This window comes from Rhyacophila brunnea, unplaced genomic scaffold, assembly GCF_057557595.1.
Source record: "Rhyacophila brunnea isolate RB1 unplaced genomic scaffold, BYU_Rbru_1.0 scaffold_6, whole genome shotgun sequence".
In the NCBI taxonomy this organism is placed as follows: Eukaryota; Metazoa; Arthropoda; class Insecta; order Trichoptera; family Rhyacophilidae; genus Rhyacophila; species Rhyacophila brunnea.
The window spans coordinates 22,099,258-22,123,982 of NW_028233276.1; the positions used below are offsets into that span (position 1 = coordinate 22,099,258).

Here is a 24,725-nt window from a genome sequence, read left to right on the forward strand (position 1 = left end):
ACAGCATCGGAACCTGTAGGTACATCTGAAACGCGCGATTTATTACTCACGAGTCTAATCGCGTCATCTGGACAGACTCTCCAAGGCTGTACCATTCCCATCGGTCGATCGCCACGTGCCGCTCCTCCTGCCATGTGAGACATGCAGCACGTAGATAGCATTTCCCACAATGGTGCACATAATACTAATTATTATAAATTTAAAAAATACTTAAAACAACACGCCTGATTTGTAATTGTAAAAATTTAAATATTCCATATAGCGTGATGTAGCAAAAAGCTATAACCAAGTGACTGGAAAAACTCACTACATCACTGATCATAACAGACTATACACACTCTCCGTTGGTAATAATTACTTCGTTAATTTCTATAACTGTCAATTCTTGTTGGAAATGCATTGAATTAATTAAAATGTAACACAATATATAGTACATACTTATTCCACACAATATAATAATCATCAAGTCCAGTTTCGTCGATGTCAATGGGAGTTGACAATGCCCCAGTGAAGCGAACGAAGCCGGCCCTGATGATAATGAAATTATGCGTAATGAGTAAGTACTACATACCTATATTGTGTTTTATTTTAATTGATTACTGTTTCACCACACATATTAGTGGTCGTGTTTGTCTTCTATAAAGTACATTCTATTTAGTTTTCAAGATATTTACAATCAGCCGTTAAACCGCAACGCAATCGACTGTTCACCGACCAATACCATAGACGTACGATGCGTTAATCGCGCGATAGATTTTGGTCGATAGCACGATAGGCCCATAGGAATTGAGTTTTGAAGAGGAACAATTGACAATTCCTATTTATATATCCGTGATTCGTATTGTATCCTTCACGGCCTACCTCAGGAGTAAAAGAAAGAGAAGATGTGAATCCCCATACTTTAAACTAAGGCATAAATTTCATTTACCGTCACGCAGTAGACTATTTTCATAATATGAGAATAGCTTAACGATGAGTTTCCAAAAGAAGACCAAAACTCTTAATTGTCTCTAAATATAATAAACTCTAAATTGAGTCTTTGTGATTGTTATTTAATTTGTTAACACCTCAAAGTCCACAGGAAAATATAATGCATTTGTTAAGGTTGAATAATGACAACTGGAAAGAATGGTTTAAAATCACTGTCAGTTTTGATACTGGATAGTAGATCACAGCCTATTTCAAGTTGGACATGCCTGTTATACCTATATTTATGACTATTTACAAGTCGGCTTCATTTTAATATTACATAAAGACATCATACACCCACTTTTGTATGTTGTTTTCTATGATATATTCGACACCGCTTAGTAAAAACGAAATCAGTTCACTATGTGAAAAAAATGATGTCACAGTAATCATCTTCCATAAATCTCTATTCAGAATCCGTTAGCGGCCGCTACTTTTACGACATTAATAAATAATACTACCTAATACAAAATACTTCGTGGAAAGAGAGATGAAAAATAATCCAGGGCTAACGTCCTAGAAGTCAACCATTAGAATTGAAAATAATAACAACAGCATCAAAGAAGGACCGAATATAAGGGAACCAAAAAAAAACATAAAAAACAAGATTGTGAAAACGCGGGAGTAGAGTGCAAACGACAATAAACGGAATGACCCTTGCACAAAAAATGAGGCTATTCCCTTCCTTCGGCGCGGGATGGGAAAACTCCGAAGGGAAACCCATAAAAATTTATTACCAGATAATAAAATCACTTAGGCGTAATTGAAAAGCGCGGGAAATTTATTTAAAATTGACTTGGTTTCAAATAACGGGCCGGAAATTTTAACGGCATTCACGCAATGCTATTGCTATGGGTACTTAATGAACTTTGCAAATCACTTGAACAGTTTCAACTGTCATTTCTTGATAGAAATACGTTATATTTACTAAAACAAAACACAAAAGTATAGTACTCGATACATAGAATTATTGAGTGTAGTTATGCAGAAAGTAACAAATTCACAATTGGTCAAAAATGAGTTATCGTGTTTAACATGATGTAACATGCCTTCTCTACATTCTGCACACATCATTCAATCTCCCTTCGTACAAAAATGTTCTACAAATCCATAAAGAATATTTCACTATATAATTTGGGGATGATGAAGTGAGTGAAGATAAAGTCGTTGCAGCTTGTAAGTTTCGGGGAGAGTTTATTTGTCGTCACAAGAATATAATAAAGATAACAGCATGAGGTTACAATCGCGGGTACGGATGTACTGGTGACATCGATGTGATAAAGAGATTGATTTTATTAATGAAGTGAGACTGGACTCGAGTGGAATGACGGTTGACTATGTCGAGTGAAGGACTCGTGACGATATTAGTGCGTCGCGTAATTGACTCGATGAGTAAGTGAGGATTTATGGATTGCCCTTGTTATCTATACTAATGCAATCCATATATTACAAGAGACATTGTCGCAATTAACAAATCATAACAGACCCTACTGATCTAGTTATGATTGAGGAGATTCTGACCATCATTTCTCTTAATTGTTTTGTTTTGACAAAATATGTCACCCATGATTGCTACAACAATAAGTACCCACCTTTGATTTTCAGAAAAGAGTCACACTACAGCAAAGTTATTGACACTGACAGAGATATACGAGTATATATTATTTAAAAAGATAATAATGCTGTATATAGTGAAGTTTAAAATAATAACACAAACGTACCCATTTATCTCAGTCTGTGTTATGTTTGGACTGGCTGCTTTCTGCATATTACATTTCAGTTATATTCAGAAAATATATAAAATCAATTAAATACCCAACCGGAATATTTACCGACACAATACCAAATACGACAGAATACCAATTCAAAGAAACAAAAAAAAAGTAGATATGCCAGAAAAATGTAACAAAAAAAATATACAACAAAGGCAGAAATGAATCAGATTCCACAGTCATGCAACATTGGAAGGGATTCCATTGTAAGTACTATGAATCATAAATTTTCTTTACACGCATTTATCGGTGGGTGGATATCTCGCATTATGAAAAAAAATATATTTGCAAAATATATGAAACTGGTGCCACAAAATAAGCACGTAAATAAGATAATTAGTCAAATCGTATTAATATTGTAATACAGGTATATCAACGCGTATGTGCTAATGTGTGGCCGAGAAACGTGGTACTGTTGCTTTGAAAATGGATTTCTGAATCTTGGGGTACACCGGTAGGTACGACCATGTTACAAATACTGGAGATTGTGGGCTTACACGTTAGTCTTTGGTAACGGGATGAAGTAAGTATGTAGTACATATGATTATTTCATGAGACTTTCACGGATATTTTTGGTCCGTACTCTCTTCATCAACATTCACAATTGTATTGTTAAATATATGATTGCGAACGCTGCTCGAAGAGATAAGTGTATCATGTCTAGTCCAGACCAACATACATAATAATTATGTCAGTAGACAGTTAAATATGCATTGCATAAAAAAAAATATACTGTCAAACAAGAAAATGTGGCCATATTTGGTGGAAAAAATACTATTTCATCGGAAATAGCGAGACGTGGCCTTGTAAAAAGTTGTATTGATTATAGCATGCAAATTAGTATGAGATGAACTGTCCAAACTACGCCTAATTTCATAGCAATGTTTGCAGATGTAGATGTACGTTGAGTGTCAAACAAATGATTGTGCACGTGCAGCTGTTGTACAGCGGTAAACGATTCCAAACATTTATATAATTTGTTTACGGGCATATGTATCTTGGTCTGAACTAAACAGTAGAGTTTATAAACTGTTTCGGTTACTCGTCATTGAACAGTAGTTGATACAAGCCGACATCATCCGTAAGGATATAATTATTATCTAAAATAAAATAAAGTATCTAAATCATGTAGTCGATCATCACCAGTGAAACAATAAAGGTAACATAAAAATATAGTTCTGCGTTTTTAATAAAATATGTGTACGTACAAAAAAAAATAGTAGCTGTAAGTAGTCCATGGCCCCACAAAGGGGAGCGCTGACAGGGCTCTAGCCTGAGGGCCCGGGCTCAGGGGGGGCCCGGCGTGACGGGTTGACCAGATAACTGAGTTAAACACATGGCAATGTTCTGTAATAGTAAAAAAGTCGCTTGCGGCGCTATTTTACTTCAGGAATATTAACATTTTAAAATATGTGATTATGCAATGCAATTGTTGATTATTGTGTGTCAATACTCAACAACTTCATAATTCAAGAGTATGTATTAAAATATACAAAAAAACACTAAAAATACACTGAATACGCTTAATTTTACCTCGAACACCTTTTGAAAAACGCTGGCGAAGGGTGGAGGTAGGCCGTGGAAGGAAATCTGACAAGTGTGTATTTTTTTTGTCGGGTTTTCATAGCCCACCACCTACTGTTATATATTGGTCTCAGCAGGTTTTAATTAAATTTTAAAAACTAACCAATTCCAACTTCAATTTGTATTCTTAGTTAAATGAAAACAAATAAGTATGACTGACAAAGTGTAGTGTGCTATACTTAAATCAAATTTGACAACCTACCTACATAGCGTCAAACTGTCTTTAACTTCAGTGATAAATAGGGGGCCCGCTTCAGGATGTGGGGACGTAGTACCTACCTATCTAACTTTAAAAGTAAATGAATCTACGAACAACTACAAGCCTTTGGTTGAGGTGGCAGCGAAACGTCGAGAGAGGTGGAAGTACGCGGTATCCAATGTCCTAATTGCCATAGAATATGTTTGCAAGTAGGTATGTATTATGTAGTTCTTACTGAGTAAATACGGATGAAGGCTGAAGCGAACAATGCATACAAAAATGTAGCATGTACGAATTATCTCGTGTAGAGAATAGTGTTGAAAATGCGGAAACTTTGCTTGCTGTGAAAAGTTTAAAATTACTTCGTAAGTGGATTAATTTACTGCATCACAACATCAACAATTTATCTCCGCTCAGTCTAAACTTTATTCCCAGTCTAGAAAATTACACCGCTTTGAGTTCAACCAATAAACATATATAACACGCCATAATGGATATACGTCATACATACAGCATACGTGATAATATTAGTATAATCCACTTCCAAGTCAATATTTTAATCTACATGCAGTGTGACCAATATGTGAATATGTGAAGTAAACAAGCAAGGGAGATTCAAATCGGCACTACTAATCAATCTTCAGTGTAGGTGGATAAGGCCTATATTTATGGGGTAAGTGTTCGCCATTTAGTATAATATCATAAAGTGGGAATTCCTCACGTCATATAGGTACCTGTAAATCACGGTGTCAGACATTTTCAAGCTGATCGTTTGGAATTTGGCAAAACAGGCATTTCTCCGGCCGTCCACAAAGGTTTTCCAACGGAATACAATCGAAGAGTAGTTGCGAATGCTGCAAAACTGTCTGATACTATTTTACAGTCGCTGTATCACGCATGAACATTGTTGGAAGAAAATCTAATAAAACACCAAAAATCTTACAATTATTTAAATCATTTATGTCAGCGTCGACATTAACCACCGAATGTGGCGTCCGACCATCACCACTCGCCTGTCGACCCTCCCGCTATAGTGAATGTAAAAGCCAGTAAGCGCGGTATGCCTGCGCGGGGAATAGAGGGAAACGAAACCACAAGACAGCGTTAATTGTATGTATGTATTACCGACATGCGCAATACATCTCCTAACTAGGGCACAATATTCGGCTACCGATTTAACTAGGGCAAACAAGGTGGCAGTGCGGAGAATATGTAAGTCATATCCTCTGTCCCTTGTTAGTTGACGGATAATATTTACCCTGCCTCCTTTCATCCTTAATAACCATTAACTACATTAGTGCTCCTCTTTAATAGGCATTAAAACTACAAACATTCATTACTTTGTGGTAATTAGGCTAATGAGGTACGTTGACTCAAAAATTGTAACAATAAAAGTAAGATCACCGGAAAGCTTAAAAGTCAGCCGGTACTCGTACTAAAAGCTTTCATAAATTTCGACCGCTAATCGTTTTTGTGAATATTCATGCTAAGCACTACACAATATATACGAATACTCAAGAAGCACATCAGAGTACACTTTTGCACCGGTCTACATATTACATAATACAGCGTGATGTTTTGGTTATTCATGTGTTTCACAAATCTTTATAAAAAAAGCACACATCATCATCAAAGCTACTCTTTATCCACTGCCATATGATGGACTCTCCTCCTCCTAATTGAGGATGTTAGGGCGTAACACTATCGGTGGTTAATTCTTTTAACCAATTTATTATCATTGTATAGTGCAAGAACCTCGCCTTTCACCCTTCTCCATCAGCAATGTTGTACCGAATTGTCCGGAGAACACATACATGCAAGTAATTAATTAATATTCTGTTGAAACAGTAAGTGTCTAGAGAAAATTCGATTTTTTACGAAGACATACATTCAACTTGATAATATAACCTGTAATAGGCAGTAGCTCTATTCGTTGTAATACCATTTTCTATAACGCGGTGGAAACCTATATACAGCTTTTGCAGTAACACAAAACCGTGAAAGGGTATAAAACTTCTGTATAAAAAACGAATAAAATAAATCAAATCGTTTTGCATTTCCGAGTTCATAAAAAAACGGAAGGTGTCGGGTTGGTTTGGGTAGACACATTGTTAGCTTTTGACCTAATTAGATGTATAAACTCCATATTTTCATTAGCGGGTAAAATGGGGGAGATTATCGCAAAATTCCTGATAAGCAAACACATTTGGAGGCTAACGGTTGTATTCCATACTTAAGTGCTTAATTAGAAAGTTCATATTTTGTTTTAAATGACAATTTTATAGGTTATTTTTGTACCAAAAGCAGTAATATTATAATTAATAAGATCTAAATACACAATATGTACCTATAACCCCGCGAAACGCATTCACAAAACGTGTATAACTAGAATAAAAATGTAATTTCAGTATCAAATAGTTATACTATTTGTTAACGTGTATGGATTTGACATTATTTGTGCTAAGCAACGTTTTATTAAACGGAGATGCCGTGATTCAAAATATTGAACGAGCACTTTAAATGCATCCTATACAAAACACCAATCGTACCAATAGTCATGACGTATGGCTCGGAAATTAGATGCATGATCAAAGACATGGAATAAATGCTGAGTTCATTTGAGCAAAGCATACTGCGTGGTATCTTCGTACCTTAATTCAATATTTGTCATGACAGAAAAATTTTCATTCCGGAATCTGGAAGGCAAATGAAGGTCTTGAATATCTGCTTACCTCTCAAAACATTTTCCTTTGTTGCTAAAACCTTATTCAGTGTATTAAATTATAATGCACTAAATATGAAATATCAACAAAGTAATAACTCAAATTCACCAAATTTGAACATACCATAGTTTACCTCTTGCATACAGAAATAGCTACATAACGTAATAACAAGCTTTATTATTTCTTCTATTCGTATTTTAGCTAGATAAACGATTATTTTGTACTATTCGTCGAATTTCTATAGATTTTTGTAATGCAAGAGTAACTTAACCGAATCATAATATTTTTCGTGTTCGAATAGATTATCTACTTATATATATTACCTATCGTATCTTTACAGTTTATACATACTATGACCAGCAGTGGGGTGCGGTGATTTTTGCTAGTGGAGATGCTGTTAGTATTTGCTTATATATTATCTACTTAGGGTTTTGTAACTAGTTGAATCTTGGCGCACGACCGATGAAAGATTATGGCCTGAAGTAGGTATTGCGGAATGGGAGTTTCTCTAAGCTCTATAAATATTAACATAGTATTATCAGCTTCAAGAACTAAAGTTATGTAAAATTTACTACACAACCAATACCTGCATATTATATAGTAGACTTTATCGATTATTTCTGAGCATGCTCTGCATCTATAGACTTCACGTCACTGGGACAGAAGTCACTAAGTATTACTATCCCATGATTGGTGATTTACACAAAATGAGTAATACGATAATACATACTTTTAAAAACATTTCTTTTATTATTGTATAGAGAAGAAGTTTCATAGTTAAATAAACTAAAATAAATTTAAAAGTTACAGATCCTGTGATTCCGAAAAAACAAACACGTGCTAAAGAGTCAACCATCTTCAAACGTCAACCTACCATGATTATTAAAAAAAGTAATTTGATGGCAATTTTGATAAACTTTATTATCTTTTTAAATTAAAAAATACACTATTTTTATATAAAAAAAAGTATGCAACCCATGGTTTCCAGAACAAGAAATCGAGCGAGATTGTAAACCCTAATATATACACTGCCTGGTCCTTCTTCCGGAATATATTTATGTCGCTCGTTTTGATTTAATACCAAAGTTCAAATTTATGGCATAAAGTAGAAACATTCGAAAAAAAATATTTTGAAAAGCTCTGAATAAAACTCTCGCTGGAGTAGTTAGGAATGTTTATGCGCGTTCCACTGATACGAGTGAGCCAAACTTTTTCTGCGGCACAAAAAAGCTCTCTCGAAAGCTAACTACTAAGAATAATTATTCGGCATACCTAATATGGGTTCGGTTAACACTCATAGACTGCTATCAATAACGATTCAGAGCATCACTTAATCACCGTCAATCGAAATTTTCAAAACTACGAAACGAACACTACAAAAACAAAACAATGGCCATATTGTGGTTTGTTTTGTATATTTGTTGTGGTGAGAAAGAAATGGATGGAAAACATGGAGGGAATTTCGGATGGTTTATGATGGGTTTTCTACACAAAAGCAACGCAATCCTCAACGATATAATTATTATTAAACTGGCGCTAGGGGCCGTTCAGGTCCATGGCCGACTGCACAACGTTTCTCCAGGAATCTCTGTCCAGCGCTCTCTCTTCCCAGTTGACTATCCCCAGCCTTTCCGCATCCCTTTGAATGTTGTCCGCCCATCTCCGTCGAGGGCGGCCAAGAGGTCGAGTGCCAGCTGGTGTGCCTTTGTAAATCCTATAGAGAGTTCTAGATCTTTCAGATCGTACAACGTGGCCCGCCCATCTGAGCCTTCTTGACCTCAGAATATTAGTGATTCTAGGTTGGAATCGGTCGAAGAGCTCAGCGTTTGTGCGGATGCGCCACCGGTGGTTCTCATTGACGGGTCCAAGTATTCTCCGGAGGATTCGGTTTTCAAACACTTGGAGCGCCTTTTCTTGTTTTTCTGTTAAACCCCACGTTTCACATCCATACATGACGATTGGCTTGATGACCACGTTATACACCCGGAATTTCGTTTTGATGGACAGCATTTTGGACCTGAACAGACGACTCAGCGCGAAGTACGCTGCATTTCCACTTCTCAGTCGGTCAGAGAGCTCTAGGGACATTTCATTTTTAGAGGTAATGTTGGAGCCCAAGTACTTGAAGAGAGAGGTTCTCTCGAACGAGGAGTTTCTTATTCCAATGTTTCCAGAGGGTTCAATGCCTCTTGTCATTTTCAAATACTTGGTCTTTCCCACATTTACTCGTAGGTTCAACCTTTTCGCTGTGTCCTCCAGAGGAGTGAAAATATCTCTGACTTCTTCTTCAGATTCTCCGAGCACCACCAAATCATCTGCGTAGCCCAATATTTTATGGGACCCATTCAGGGTAACTCCACCTTCTGCTTTCAGAGCTTCTCTAACGGCTTTCTCTAAAGCTAAGTTGAACAGCATGGGTGATAAGGAGTCGCCTTGTTTTAGTCCTGCTGTCACCTCAAAAGATTCTGATATACTACCTTGCATATGAATTCTACTTCTGGATCCGTCCATGCATACTTTTATTATATTTATAAGTTTTGACGGTATTTCAAATTCTTTCAATATATTCCAGAGAGCTTCTCTATCAATAGAGTCATATGCGGTTTTAAAATCTACAAAGAGACAGTGTACATCTTGGGCGTATTCCCATTTCTTTTCAAAGATTTGGCGCAGTGTAAAGATTTGATCGGTAGTACTGCGGTTTCGTCTAAAGCCGCATTGGTAGTCACCAAGAATGTTTTCGGCATATGGTAGAATTCTTTCGAGAATAATGTTCGACAGAACTTTGTATGCAGTAGGAAGAAGAGAGATGCCACGGTAGTTTGCACAGTTGAGTTTGTCCCCTTTCTTGAAGATAGGACAGACCAGTGATTCTTTCCATTCTTCAGGGATCTTTTCTTCCTCCCATATTTGTTGCAGTAGCTCAAGCATGGCACTAAGAAAGGTTTCTCCTCCATGCTTGAGAAGCTCCGATGGAATATTATCGTTTCCTGCCGATTTGTTATTCTTTAAATAACTCAGTGCTCCCATCAACTCTGCCTTATTTGGTGGCGGTATAAGAGGTTCTGCTGTCGCGATTTCTGGCGATTCCAAAGGTTCATCTGGTACAGAGCGTTGAAGTAAGTTTTCAAAATGGGACTTCCATATGTTTAGCACTTGCTCTTTGTTTGCCACTATCTGACCCTGTTGATCTTTGATTTGTAGCGTGCTATGTTGAAAGCCTCTTTTTTCAAAACTCACTTTCGAGAAGAATGATCGAGTTTTATTTCGTTTAATATATATAATACGATATAATACTAAATATATTATGTCTACTGTATACAATTTGTTATAATGCATATAGATAAAATAAAACAAAAAGTTACGATACTTTCTACGTATAATTTACTGATAAGAAGGTACTGTTCCCATGTACAGTGGTAAAAATAAAAAAAAGTCTCACAGAAGATTCTCATAAATTTTCCTTCCACATTTTCACAAAACAAACATATTATGCGGGTATTATAATTATATTCAAGCGATTCACAGCCGCCAGCGATTTATTTGACGCAATCCATTCATAAGATTTAAGAATGGCCTCAAAACAGTTCGAACTAGTCATACAATTTAAAAAGATGCATATTTCTCACATTTTTTTATACAATATTACCGAAAGCACAACAAAATTCCTGCAACAAACATCAAAGTGGCCTATACCATAACCAATCAAACAGATAAGTACGTACACGAAGATAAAAAATAAACAACTACTTCATGTGTCATCCTCAGTAATAATTATTTTTAGTTACAGGATGTGATTCTAGGAAAGAAATACATTGATGTTTTTACTTGGTGCGATGATAGATGAAATTTATGATTTTAGTTTTATTTTTTATCACGGTGGTTTTAATATCAATCAGTGCTTTGGGTCTCCAAGTCCCTAAGCTATTCATAACTTCAATTTAAGAAATAAACAAGACTTTTTGTTAGATCAGAAGGTATCTGCACATAAAAAACTATTCTTCTTCTTATGGTGCCATCCCCTCACGGAAGTCGGCTACCACCAGGGCGATATTTGCTTTGTCATCTGCTACTCGGAACAGTTCGGTGGAGTTGCATCCGTGCCAATCACGGAGGTTCTTAAACCAAAAATTCGGCGTCGTCATATGCTACACTTAACGTTCATATTGCCTTGGATGATAAGTCATTTGGAGATTGCTATACTGTTGTCCTCTCATAACGTGACCTAGCTACGCAAAATTTTCGGTTCATTCCCATTCGATTGAAAACATCAACATAAATATTGTCATCCTCAAGAATATTTGAGAATGCGTCTATATACCCACATCTCGAAAGCCTTGTCTCTCCGTGACATCTCCTGGTGTAGCGTCCATAGAAACCATTAGCAACAACCTAATTGATAACTCATCTCTCCTTTCAGAAAAAAAGAAAACATTTTAGAATTACGAAATTATTAAGTTTAATGTGGGGGATAATGCAAAAAAAACCCCCAGGAAATATTTTTAGTATTTGTCCATCACTGCATTATTGTAATAATACTTCATGCAAACACACATTGTTATATTTCGCACTGTCTCGATGCTAAGAACAGGTTCGCAAATATGTACATTATAGGCATATCTTACAACATACCCTTGCGAGCCGTTGCGAAACTGGCGAAATCACATCACTGTTGATAAATGCCTTATAAATTATTTATTACTACCAAGAATATTTTTTCTTACGCTTTATTTTTGTACGTAACTACGTAATTGCGTGCTTCCAAATACGAATTCTCTATTCTTTATACGGGGTGAATCGAAACTACTTATCTATTTTAGGTAAAAGTACGTGTGTAGGTATCGACACGCTTGAAATCAGCTGGTCCTATTAGTTTGGCATACGAGAGATCGCTAGAGCAGAGAAAGTTGTATTGATTGCGGCTCAAGCCACGTGACTTCAATGAAAACTATAATGCGGCGAAGACGTCTGCATTGTTAGCGGATTGCATACGCTTCTCATTGCACTAGAAACCCCATCAGCACGATAAATTCAAAGTTAGTTTACAAGTTTACATAGTAATACTTCCCCAGTGGTGAATATTTAAACAAACAATGCATGATATAATATTTATGATAAGAATATTATTATTAAGCTACAATAATCGCTACAATTACTTTAAAATCTCTTGGAAAACACACTTATTTCTTAGTTTATTTTTGACTTTGTTGATTTTTTAATATTATCAATTTTGCACTCCCGAAATCTCGTCAATGTAAATCGCTCATATTTTTAAAAAAAATTACATTTTCAGAGATATACCTACATATCATTTTCAAAAACGCGTTAAAAATTGTTTAAATCATATTTTCTCACTAATTACTATAAAAATATAATCTAAAAACACGACACTGGTACTTATCTGTCAAACTTATAGGATAATGTTTAACATTTGTTTTCTTTCAGGACTCGACCATACAAGATTCCTCTATTTGCCGTGTCATTTTGTTTTTCGAATTTAGAATTTGCCATGTCGGAAAACACCGAAAATTGATGTGACATTTCTAATAACAACATAATCAATTAAGATATTTATTGAGTTTACTATAAATATTTGTATTCATAACTTAGTACAGAAAAATTTGATACCACTACTAAGTCGAGAAATCGGAGGTATTTTTAACGGAATTTCTCAAATAAATTTTCCGGTTAAAAAAATTAGCAAAGGTCGCAGAGCTTAAAAAATAGAAACTCTCGATTTTCTATCTTACCAACACAAAAAGCTAAATTTGTTGTCCATCAGCAAACTACAGCACGTCTAAATAATATCTATACAGTACGGACAACACTAAAATGTTCTCTAATTTCAAATCTGACATTTTTACACTATAATATTGAAAGCTTTGAACATTTTCGTGTTATTTGAATGGCTGTTCAGAGATCGCCGGATAGAGCCGTTAACATTTAGCGACCTTTTGCATTATTTTACGCTGGCATTTAAGAGCTTTTCTATACAGCCAGACTGCACCTTGACATTACGCTGACACATTTTTTAATGATACGTATCTATTTTAGAAAATCTGACAAAATATTTATATTTTTATTACCTAACACTTCATTCGTAATATGTTAATATCTACAAAATAACTAACTTTACTCGGGAGAACCAAATAATTATGTATTTTAAATTAAGCTTAACGTGAGTTTACATAAATTGCACTGAATTAATGTGTATTATCTCATCTTTATTATCTTATTATTTCTTTATTATTTATAATCATTATTAAACATTCAGATAGGCAAATTTTGTTGTTTAAAGCATTGAGTGTTTAAATTTATAATACATAATGGGACAATAAAATTAGATTTTTTGAGCGCCTACTAATATAGTGCAATAATTGTTTGACATCATTTGTCTACCTACCTATTGCCATACAAAATATAAATTTCGAGAGAAATAACAGATAATACGTTACTAGAATACCCGCTTTGTAAGGGGTGTCGATCAAAATTCCGACAAGCCGAATTGCTTTAAAGTAAAATTACTAAAACGTAAACTCGAATTATAATAGATTCTAAAGGAGATTTTTCAATCCGTATAAATTGCTCTACAACGTAATCCAACGTAATTTGTGGTGACACAAAATAATATACAATTTGTTTTGTAATATTGTCATAGCGATTTGCAGTAGATAAGTAGGTACTCAATAGTTTTTTAATAAGCTTGTGAAGCTGTCCGCTTGTAAAATATTATCTGGGTGGCGATTTATTATACGGATACACGGTGAAGTCAGTCTACGTTGTCAGTTTAAGTTAGTTTTAAGTTTCAACTAGGGATTGCAATACCGGTATTTCAAAACCGGTATGCCAGTATTTTTCCATACCGGAATACCGGTTTTAAAAATCAGATACTACCGATATATTCGGTATTAAAAGTGGAAGCAAAATGTATAAATTCACGTAGATCGTTTAACATGACAGTATTTTTGTCGGGTTACCGATGTCTGGTTAACTTATGTTATATATATACTTATATATATATATTTACTCATTGGTAGATTGGTAGAACTTTGTCGGGATTATAACCTAGGTCCTACACCCCTTTGCTAATACATTGCTGCTTTATTATAAATATAAATGTTAATTGGGAAAAATTATAAAAAAATACTAATGCAGTTAACACACAGTATCTCGTGTCTACTAAATTATTTTGTAAATGTATTAGTAGGTAGGTATGTTGTGATGAACTGAAATAAAAAATTAAATCTTCTTAAAAAATAAAATGAAAATTAAAGTAGAAACAGCGTCGTTACTTAAATGTTGGCCAAAAAGTTATAAGTACTTTTAATAAAGACTGAAAAAATATGACTCCAGTGGGGAAATGAAAAATTACACTACGTCATGAAAACTCGTTAAAGATGGATTTTACAATTACACTTCTAAAGAAAGTAAAACACTTCAAGAGTTTCCGATTTCAAAACTCAATAAGTAACTACACAAAGCTAACAGCGTTCCATAATATTTTTCACGAATAAATTAAGCGGAATTAATCGTTGTTCGGAAACAGGTTGGAGGCATTTAATTATATTTCGAAAGTCGTTCACAAATCCCCAGTTCGAGTCCCGGCGCCCATGCAAATTTTTCCTTCATATTTCGAAACAATGGGGCCCACAATAAATTCTAAAATGCTCGAAATTAATTCTCAAATCTTAGAAATTCAGCGCGACAGTCTTCGGTGAACACAAAAGCTGGCATTTTAAGTGAGATGGAAACTTATCAAACATTGCAAAACACTCTATTTCAAGACTCGGTTTTTAACCGCTTGGTAAAGTAATCTATTTAACATTCGGATATTAAAAGAAAGACGTCTGATCAAGAATACCTAGGTATAATTTCATACTTTATATTCATTCTTGTAATTTCTAAATATTGTTCACACAAAAGAATCTACAAAAGCGATTATTTCAAAGTGGAACAATTATGTAATTTCCTTAGCTTTTTGGGTAAATCAAATCGTTATCTGTAAATCTGAACATTGTGGTCACTCAATAAACTATTTTTTTTATTAAACGAATAATTCACAAGGTTTAGAATGTAGCATTCTTTATGGTACCCAGGGGGCGCATGGGAAAAAGATTTCTACGAGTGGTTATATATTTCTCTTATGTGTTTTCAAATTATGAATATGGATTTTCGTTTGATGAATATTCACGCTATTGCGACGTATTAATACAATATGATGGAGTTGTATATATTTTGTTCTCATACCTCATATTAAAAAAAATGTAATTGCTACTGATTGAGACTACTTGTTCTCATTTTATCATTCGAGGTGTGTTGGCGAAAGATATTCTTATTTTCATGGATGGCCATACCCACCAAAATCACTAATTTATCAACACGAAACGCATTATTCAACGAGAGAACCAAGCAAATGGAACAGAAGGTGATTACCTACTAGTGGCGCCGAAGAAAGCAGGTAACAAAAAATGGTTAAAATAACTTACTCAAGATGGAAGAAGAAAGCATTTAATTTTAGTGACTGTCATCCTCAGTAATCAGGAAAGGGATAATTAATTACCTGCGTCTTTTTTCGACTTATGCGTGATGTTGACATATTTATCCCTGTTCCGAGTCGTTCGTACTTTTATAATCGTGATTTTTTTATTATTATCACCATGTTTTATGTTTAAATTTTGCTGAACGTAAGTATAATCTGATGTGTACATTGTTACCTATTTTCTTTATTTGTTCATAATTTCATGTAGTGAACGTCTTACATTTATCACGTAACTATATATACACGTATAAACAAATTCAAATATGAAATAAATTTTAATTAAAATGTTTATATTTATGTCACAAAGCTACGACGAAAGACAAACAGAAAGAATATACATATATGCCTAAATTAATGTAGAAAAATATTTGTCTTTCGACGAAATAACTAATTTATTCTAATATACCGTAAAGTGGATGTAGGACTTCGTGTTTATTCAGGCTTAAATCGAATGGAATTAGTGTTTTCGCAACAGCAAACAACAATAGAAGGTAGAGTAAAAGCTCAACTAGGATTAGCTTAATATTTGACAAAAGCTTCTGGGAATAATTTCATACAAAATATTGTATTCTGCCACTCTATACGTGTAATATGACACGTCTTATACATATATATCTCAACAAACTACTTAGCCATTAATTTGATTAATTCAGTAAGACACATTAGATTCATTAGGTAATACATGGCATAATCTGAGGCATATAGTTCAAACGTAAGAACATCATTAGCCCCACCTCTAAATATAAATAATGAATAAAATAACGTATTTCTAAAAACTGAATGTATGCAAATATATTAAATTGTAGTTTATTTTAATACAGTAATTATTTGAGATGGCTGAATAATTTTCAACTACAGGTGCGACGAAATTTCGGACTGGCTGCCAATCGGAGAGCGATAGTCGAGCTGTGAACACGTCAATTTGTTGTGTGATGGCGTCGGGGGAATTAATTCTTAAATCGTATAAAGATGACTAAAAAACGTTACCCATTTACTTGAAAAAGAAAACATGTCAATGAATATATTATTATTACAAATAGAAAAATAAACATAACACTAAATTGACGCATGTTTGAATTTTTATGACAAATTATGCTTTGTTCTGCACGCGTCGTTTGCACAATCTTCGCGTCGCGCAGTCACGATCGTTTTAGACCGAGCCCCAGCTGAAGTATAGCCTTAAATAGTTTCAGCATTCCCAGAGATTCAATGTTTATCTGGTTTGATTCACTATAATTTATTAAATAAGTTTGCCACATGGAAAGATTATTTTACGACAAGTGTTTCCACTCATATGGCGAGCTTTATCTAGTATGATTATCGAAATCTACGTTTGAGTTAATATAATTTTATCACTATTATCAATACTGGTAGGGGTAGAAATGGAGCTTTTTAATGTGGGAGAGGGATAGGGAATAATTCCGAGATATAATTGAGTGGGGGGGGTCGAGAATTTTTAATGTGAAAATCGTGAGGTTTGTGGAGTGAGGAGCAATTCCGTTACTCATCAATAGTTTAAATTAAAATTTGAGTTGGAATCTTATAAAAAAAATATATGTATATTAATGAAAATGGAACTCAGCCATAGTTTTTTATCATTTTTTTGAGTTTTTTTTTCACTATAACAAAAAAACTATACTTACTAGAATTAATCAAATAACGAAAAAATCAAAAAGGCAACTAATTATGTAGATTATAGTGAGTTATTTTTATATACATACAACTTACTGTTTATTATGTAAGTATTAATCAGAACTGTTATATACTTTGGAAAAATCTAATGTAATTCGGTTCTGAAAATTCTTAGAAGTACATCTTTTAAAAAAATCACCGTGAGGGATTCGAAATCACATCTTTCACTTTCTGTGTGATGGCTCTATCCATTAATTTACTGATCAAATTGTCCTTGCGATAAATAATAGTTATGGAATAATAGTAGTAGTAGCAATTTTTATCGACAAATTATCGTGGCATACATTTGCCTGGAATATTATTTTTGCGCAGCACTGTCTAGTTATAGTATAACGTGATATGTATATGAAGAACATTGATTGCTTCAGTCAATTGAGGTTATGACCCTCAGCAATTAGAATATAAGATCGCATATGAAGATTGTTCACTGTTGTAAAACTGGCGGTTCTTAACGCGATACCATTCATTGATATTTTACTATTTATTACTGTGAACGTATTTTGACGTATCAACTCACAAAAGAATATTTGAAACGTATAGACATAGTAACAATAATATGAAAATTTAAAAAAATATAGACCGAGAATTTTGTGCGATTAATTAATCACTTTAAAATAAGACTGAACCAGGTAAAATGCAATAAATCTTTCTAAGAGATTCAGCGTTTACTTGTTGGTAATTCATCATCATTTATAATAATTGCTCCCCGCTCATCACGATTCACCCCCTGTACCCAATCACAATTTTTCCATCTCTCATGTTCCTGCAATACATATGTAGATACTTTTCCACCCTCTTCACACAGTTTTGATAATAATTACACATCGTAAATCTCAGTACTCATACTCGATACAAGTGAGTCAAACAAAATTATTGTATGTGGTGAATACCAGTGACATGCGGTCTATAGATACTGTGAATGCAAATCATCCCCAGAAACACTAGATAGGGTATATTTATAAGAATGTGTATTTTCGTGTGATTTTGTGGTAAGAAAGAAAAAATATTTAAGGTATTTACACCTCGCGGCAAGGTTCAATTAGTTACAAACTCCTAAGTAGATAATAATATAATAGGTTTATGTACATTTTTTTTCAACAGAATGCCCACTATCAAAAGTCACCGCTCGCCACTGGTTTTATACAAAACAAGAAGTCAATCCACAGGTACAATAATAAGACCATTGAAGGAGCCATTTGTCAGCTGTATCGGGCATCCATAAACGCATGAAAAGTAAGTAAGTACCCGTTTTATATAAAATCTACGGTTTTTCGGTAAATTTATAATAAGTGCAAAATTGATTTCGAGATGGGCAAGCTTTTTCATTTTATCAATCGAAAATATTTCAAAAAAAAATGGTAGTATTTGATAGCGAGACTCATAAAATTTACTATTGCAATTATTTCTTTTCTCGGTTCGCAGTGAAAATTTAAAGGTTCAAATTTTTATTACAAAAAATTTAAGTTTTGCAGTACGTATTAACAGTACCCTGATATTTAGAATATTCACCATGCAACAATCAGTCAACGATTCTCAACCCTCGAATTCTGCGAACTCGTGTCCAGGGACAACGGAGAATTTACAAAAAAAAATGTAAGTACTTAAAACTTTCCACATTTTTGTAATCTGAGTATTTTTTAATTAGTGAGGTTTCAGCGTACCCCATTAATAAAACAGAGAAGCATTTCAAAAGTATAGCTTCGTTTAATATTCGCACGACGGTGGAACAATTTTATATATTAACGCTAAATCACTACATAATAAAAAAAAGAGCTAAAATGATTGTTTTTTACTAGTAAGTCAGACGTAACGTAAAAATATGTAATGTAACATTTCACCAATATCAAACTTCATATGCGGGAGTCCTATAAATTCGCATGGTACACACAAAACAATATGCTTGAAAATCACTTAAATCTTCATCCCATATTGCGAATGAAATGTGTAGCAGATATGGCTATCAATATGAAACAATACTTAATATAGCCATTGACTTAAACGGTACACATTTTTATTTGAATAAGAAACCTTTTTTTAAATCTAGTGCTTTTATACTAAAAATAATGTGTCTGGCAGAAAAAATTCTATGCCTTCGCCAAACACATGCACACATATATTTTTACCCAAATATCAAATGGCGAAAAGAGATAACGGCTTTAAATCCACCATTACACCAGTTAATTCTTAACTGAAACTAGGCGCTACGAGCTTACTCTTGTTACCCGTTGAACAAGTACATGTGACGAATAAAAACAGGATGCAAACCACATCCTGTGGGAATGTACTAAAGTATGTACGAAAAGGGAAGAGCTGTTCGAGTCAGTTCAATCAATCAGCTGCTGTTGGGCCGACCTGGTCGCTACAAAGGCTAAATTTGTTGAATTTCGAAAATTTGCCGGGTCATACTGTCTACGTGAAGATCTGTTTACTTAGATTGTTCGGTAGGTTTGTATTAGCTATTGATATTTACTACATATTTTTAAGTTTGCTTGTATGTTTTCAAATTCAGTCAACTTACACCATTGAACCATTAAAATCCGTCAATCATATTGATAGTATGATATCTGCAGCATGCCAGCATAATTCAACGTTTGCAACGACTCTTTAACGATTATAGGGAATCTATCTGGTGGTAGAGTTAGATAAGTAAGTTGAAAAGCTAAACGTCGTTAAGTGATTGATATATGCCACGCATTACGTAAAATAAGGGGTTCGCCCCTTCTCGCACAGAATTTCTAACCAAGAGAAAACAAGACAAATCTAATTAGAAGAGTTTTAATTCGATCAGCGGAATACGCCTCCGGTCAGAGAAAGTGTTTTTATTTGTAGAAGAAAAAATAAAATGACCAAAACGTTATTTAATAACGGTACAAAGGAAATTTGAGCAACGTCTATCGCGTTTAGCGTAATAGAATATTCTTAATTGCAGGGAAATGTTCATTTCCTTTGATACAACAACAACAGACGAAAATGTTTATTTTTTCGCAAACAAGCAAAAATGATTGATGCGACAAATGATGGTCAAATATTATGATTACACAATGCCATAGCCAGAAAAATGAAAATAGATATATAATTTCCAAGCGAGTCTGTGTCAGAAATGTAATAATTATAATTTATGGCTAACGGAATACATTGTACAATGTCGGAGTACACGTGAAATAGAAAACATAAAATCTAAATTTGGAGATTTTAATGCGAAAATATTTTATATTGAGGGTTACATAGTATTATCATAAAAATATAATCACAAAATGGCGCAGGCTGAGTGAAATAAAATTTTCATTCAGTGCATTTGATTCTTGTTTTGTCTCATTCGTCAAATGAGCTAGACATAAAGTTAGATTCCTGTAAGTACATATTGAAAAAATATTACAAATAAAAAACAGGTAGGTATTTTAAATCCAAAATATCACAGATTTTGATTGTGAACATCTATTTTATTTTATATTTCGTGAGTTTCGTTGACGTTGACGTTGACGGGTGCTTACCTTTTGGGCTGCCACCAGCACTTTATCGAGGAATCGCAGCCACTCGAAGACGAATAGCGGTCTCTTCGCCGGTGGAATCTGCTGGAGAGCATCCTCGTTCAGCGTCAGCGAGTGGCTCAGCTCCATCATCATAGCTGCAAGGGCCGCCTGCCTGAAAAACCATAAAGAACACAATTCTCAATTAATTCAGTTCTTGATACAAAAACAAGCACACTCTGTACACATAGTATTTCAAGTATCTGCATATACCACCTTCATAATATTATATTTGCTTGAGGTATCGAAGAAAAGACTGCCCAGAATACAATATGTGAATCGTAATTCTCAGTTTATCCTAAGTCCAATACCTACATACACATGCAAAAAAAAAGTATTCAAAAGTAGCACGGGCATTAAATTAATATACCGCCAAAACATTAGGTACACATAAGTTTGTATAATAATTGAATGTAGATATACTAGACATAGTCTCCCACCAAGAACAAGTTTTGGTATGATATAAATATTGACAGTTAACACAATAAAAGAAATATAAATATTGCTTTGATTTTAAAATATTATGCAATTAGTGTTCAACTTCTATTAATTTTATGAGGAAAAATAATTCAACTTAATTCATTTAAACACTTAATTGTTAATTAATGTTTGTAGTAGTTGCTAGTTTTCATAATATTTGTGGAACGTAGAGATCAAGGCCGGAAACTGAGCTAATATACCTATCAAGAAAAGTTTGTGAATTTTTCAAAGTTTACAAAATTTATCGTTTGATTTTACGCAATTATTGAATGCGGCAGACCTTAAAATTACTGAGCAGAAATGGCGGAAGGGATAGAATTTCCTTTGGGTAATTAATGATTAACATGAAACTTAATTGCTGCAATTACAATTTTTGACGTTTCTCAATCGCTACTTGTACCGTCGGCCATTTTTAAAATATAAGGTACCACATCGGTGGAACGTTTCCAAATTTCGAAGACAACGTTGTCGGCGGGCTTATCCACAGTTTCGACGACATTGCGGTAACAGTGGTTTTACCAAATCTCCGCTGCCTTCGGTGTGATACATAGAACATGATTTGTTCATATTATGAACTTTGACCAGTGGTTTTAACTTTAAAGTTATCGTACAAAGTTTTACTCATATAATCATAAATATCTATCTACAGGCAACCAACTGCTCGCAGGTATAACTGGAAATGGTCAATAGAAATAATATCATGGAAATTAAGATTAATTTTTAAATTAATATACATTAGAATTATTCTACAATGAAGCTACAAAGCTCCGACGAATCAAATACATGTGATTCGTTATTTAAATTACCTTTAGATACCTTCTAAATTTAAAACCTAGATTCGGGAGGGACTCTCAAACCCGGACGAATGGTAAAGGTTCAAATACATTATAATGCACGTCGCGTACTGTCACATGCTGTCACGGCGACAAATTTAATTTATGGTTTCTTCATTCCGCAGAATATTTTGAATGATCACTCTCTCTATAAATTCAATGATGAAGAGTGCCAACCCGAATGTATTAGTATTTTGAATTATTATTCATTATTCATACTAATTTCAATTAATTTTAACATTTTTTATGTGTACGTACTTTGAACAGAACCCAACCTCCAGGCATAATAGATAATAACTTAGTAGAAAATCCATAGAGGAAAATCACTAAAAACAAAGTACACGCGATTTTGACATGAGTTTAAAATGTGCAGGCGTGTAGAAAATGATAAAAAAATGTTCATTGAGTTATGCGGGTATCGATGCACCGTGGTGCACCTGAGGTAACCTCATTGTTGTTCTGGTAATTTCGGCAGATTTTGCAAACTGACAATGTTATTTTAAAGGTTTAAAATGTACTACGGGATGGGAGCATTTTAAATACCAAGAACGACATTACACGCTTTTTCCAGTAGCGGAAACTTACTGTGACAGTAATTGACAGCACATAACGTGATCATAATATATTTGACGCTTAAGCCTACTTATGAGTATGACAGTATTTCTTCATACAACCATTTGTATATTTAGCAAATTGTGAGACGTCGTGGGAACAACCTCGAGGATACTTCAACGGTCAAGTGCTCTCGTACGTAGAGCCTTTTATAGCGATGTCCACTTATTATCTTGATATCACGTTTAGTAACACGAGCCGTTTTTGCAATAAACTATTTTATCGTATCAACAGAACAATTCACTAAGTAGGTACATATATATATTTGAGAAGCTGGCATTGAGCCAATTAAAGCATTTTACTAAAAATGTGCGAATTTCGGTGAAAATAATCTCTGGGTAAAATCAGAATCATACACGAATTTACAAGGACTGAAAGATGGTGAACGACAAAAATCGTAAATACAATATAAAATATAATACATTTATATGATGTAGGTAAGCATCTAGTGCACAACTTTCTAACCCTTTTCAGTTCTCGACCCCGTTTATACAATATGTATAGAAGAAATCTATTATTGTAGACGCAAACCAATAAGTTATATGTTTTTTTAAATAAAAGTATTAGTTGTGTTAGTGTTAGTGTTAGTTAGTTAACAGGTGGGAATATATTTTTTTTAAATCGATAAGCAAGCTGCGCCAAATAATGTTGCAAATATAATTTAATTATTAATTATTATTTTAATCTAATTTGCCGAAAATGTAATTTCAATAGAATGAAGTTTTTTTAATCGTAATATTTTATTACTTGTGGATCATCAAATAAAACTTCATTCACTTTGTCGACGTGTACTAACTTATTTTCATGTGAAGCAATGTATTTTTCAGTTCATAGATTTTATGTACGATTTTAACCCAATTAGTTACGTGCGGAAATCAATTTCTCATGTAAAAGCTTGTGTGCGGGCGCACAGTTTAGATTTTAGGTGGATGATAATATTTAGATTTATTTTACAGCTGAATAATGTGTAATTATGATTGTTTCGCATTGAGATTAAAGCTAATTCGATTTAAAACAATAATTCTTTATATTGCGTCGGTGTATCTACATATCACATGTGTCACTCACCAAAGTCTTTAGTCAGTCTGATAAAATTTGACAAACCGTAACCGTCGCATATTAAAAGATTTGTGACTTGAATTTTATTCCTGGCAGAACTATTCAATAATGAACCGACAGTGCTTCCCAGAAGGTACAAATGTTAGAACGCAGAATCTTTGACTCCATCAGCGAAGATAGCATCTGGCGACGTCGCTATTTTTATGAGCTCTTAAGGTCTTTGATTAGCCAGACGTCGTCAGACTTATCATAACCCAACGTCTATGATGAACCTGCAATTCGTCTCGCGTTTAATGGTCAAGAACGAATACCCCGACTTAAGTGACTTGGTGGCCATCAAAGCGAGTGGGCTGCCGAGGATGTAGTGTCAGAAAGAAAGAACAACAATTCCATGATGTGCAACTAATTTTTTCTACTTATTTATATACTCAAATATGTATATCGTGTGGATTGTTCATGAATCTTTATTTACGACCGCAAATTGTACGTAATACGCAACTCACTTTTGGTGGACCATTGAAATGTCGAAGGTTATGGAAATATTTATGTCCGACGTTAAGTACCCACCCTTATAGAATGTCGAGTACGATCAAATTTAAATATTGAGAAAAGCATCCCTTAATTAAATCGGGAATTAGTTTGGAGCACATTCTAACAATGCTCTGGTAGTATATTCATAAAGAGACTTCACAATGTTATTTATAATATAAACAGAGTGCTTCGCTGGGAAACTAGC

General features: G+C 34.1%; 1 protein-coding gene across 1 annotated transcript in view; it reads right to left on the reverse strand.

Annotated features, from left to right (window-relative positions):
- The window catches only part of LOC147065402 (HEAT repeat-containing protein 5B), a 131,953-nt gene that overhangs the window by 79,916 nt on the left and 27,312 nt on the right, over window positions 1-24,725 (reverse strand). Inside the window, exon 2 of the mRNA XM_085957037.1 lies at window positions 20,970-21,120. Within this exon, the coding sequence (XP_085813163.1) occupies window positions 20,970-21,101 (132 nt within the window). The 5' untranslated portion in view covers window positions 21,102-21,120. The remainder of the gene's footprint in view (window positions 1-20,969; window positions 21,121-24,725) is intronic.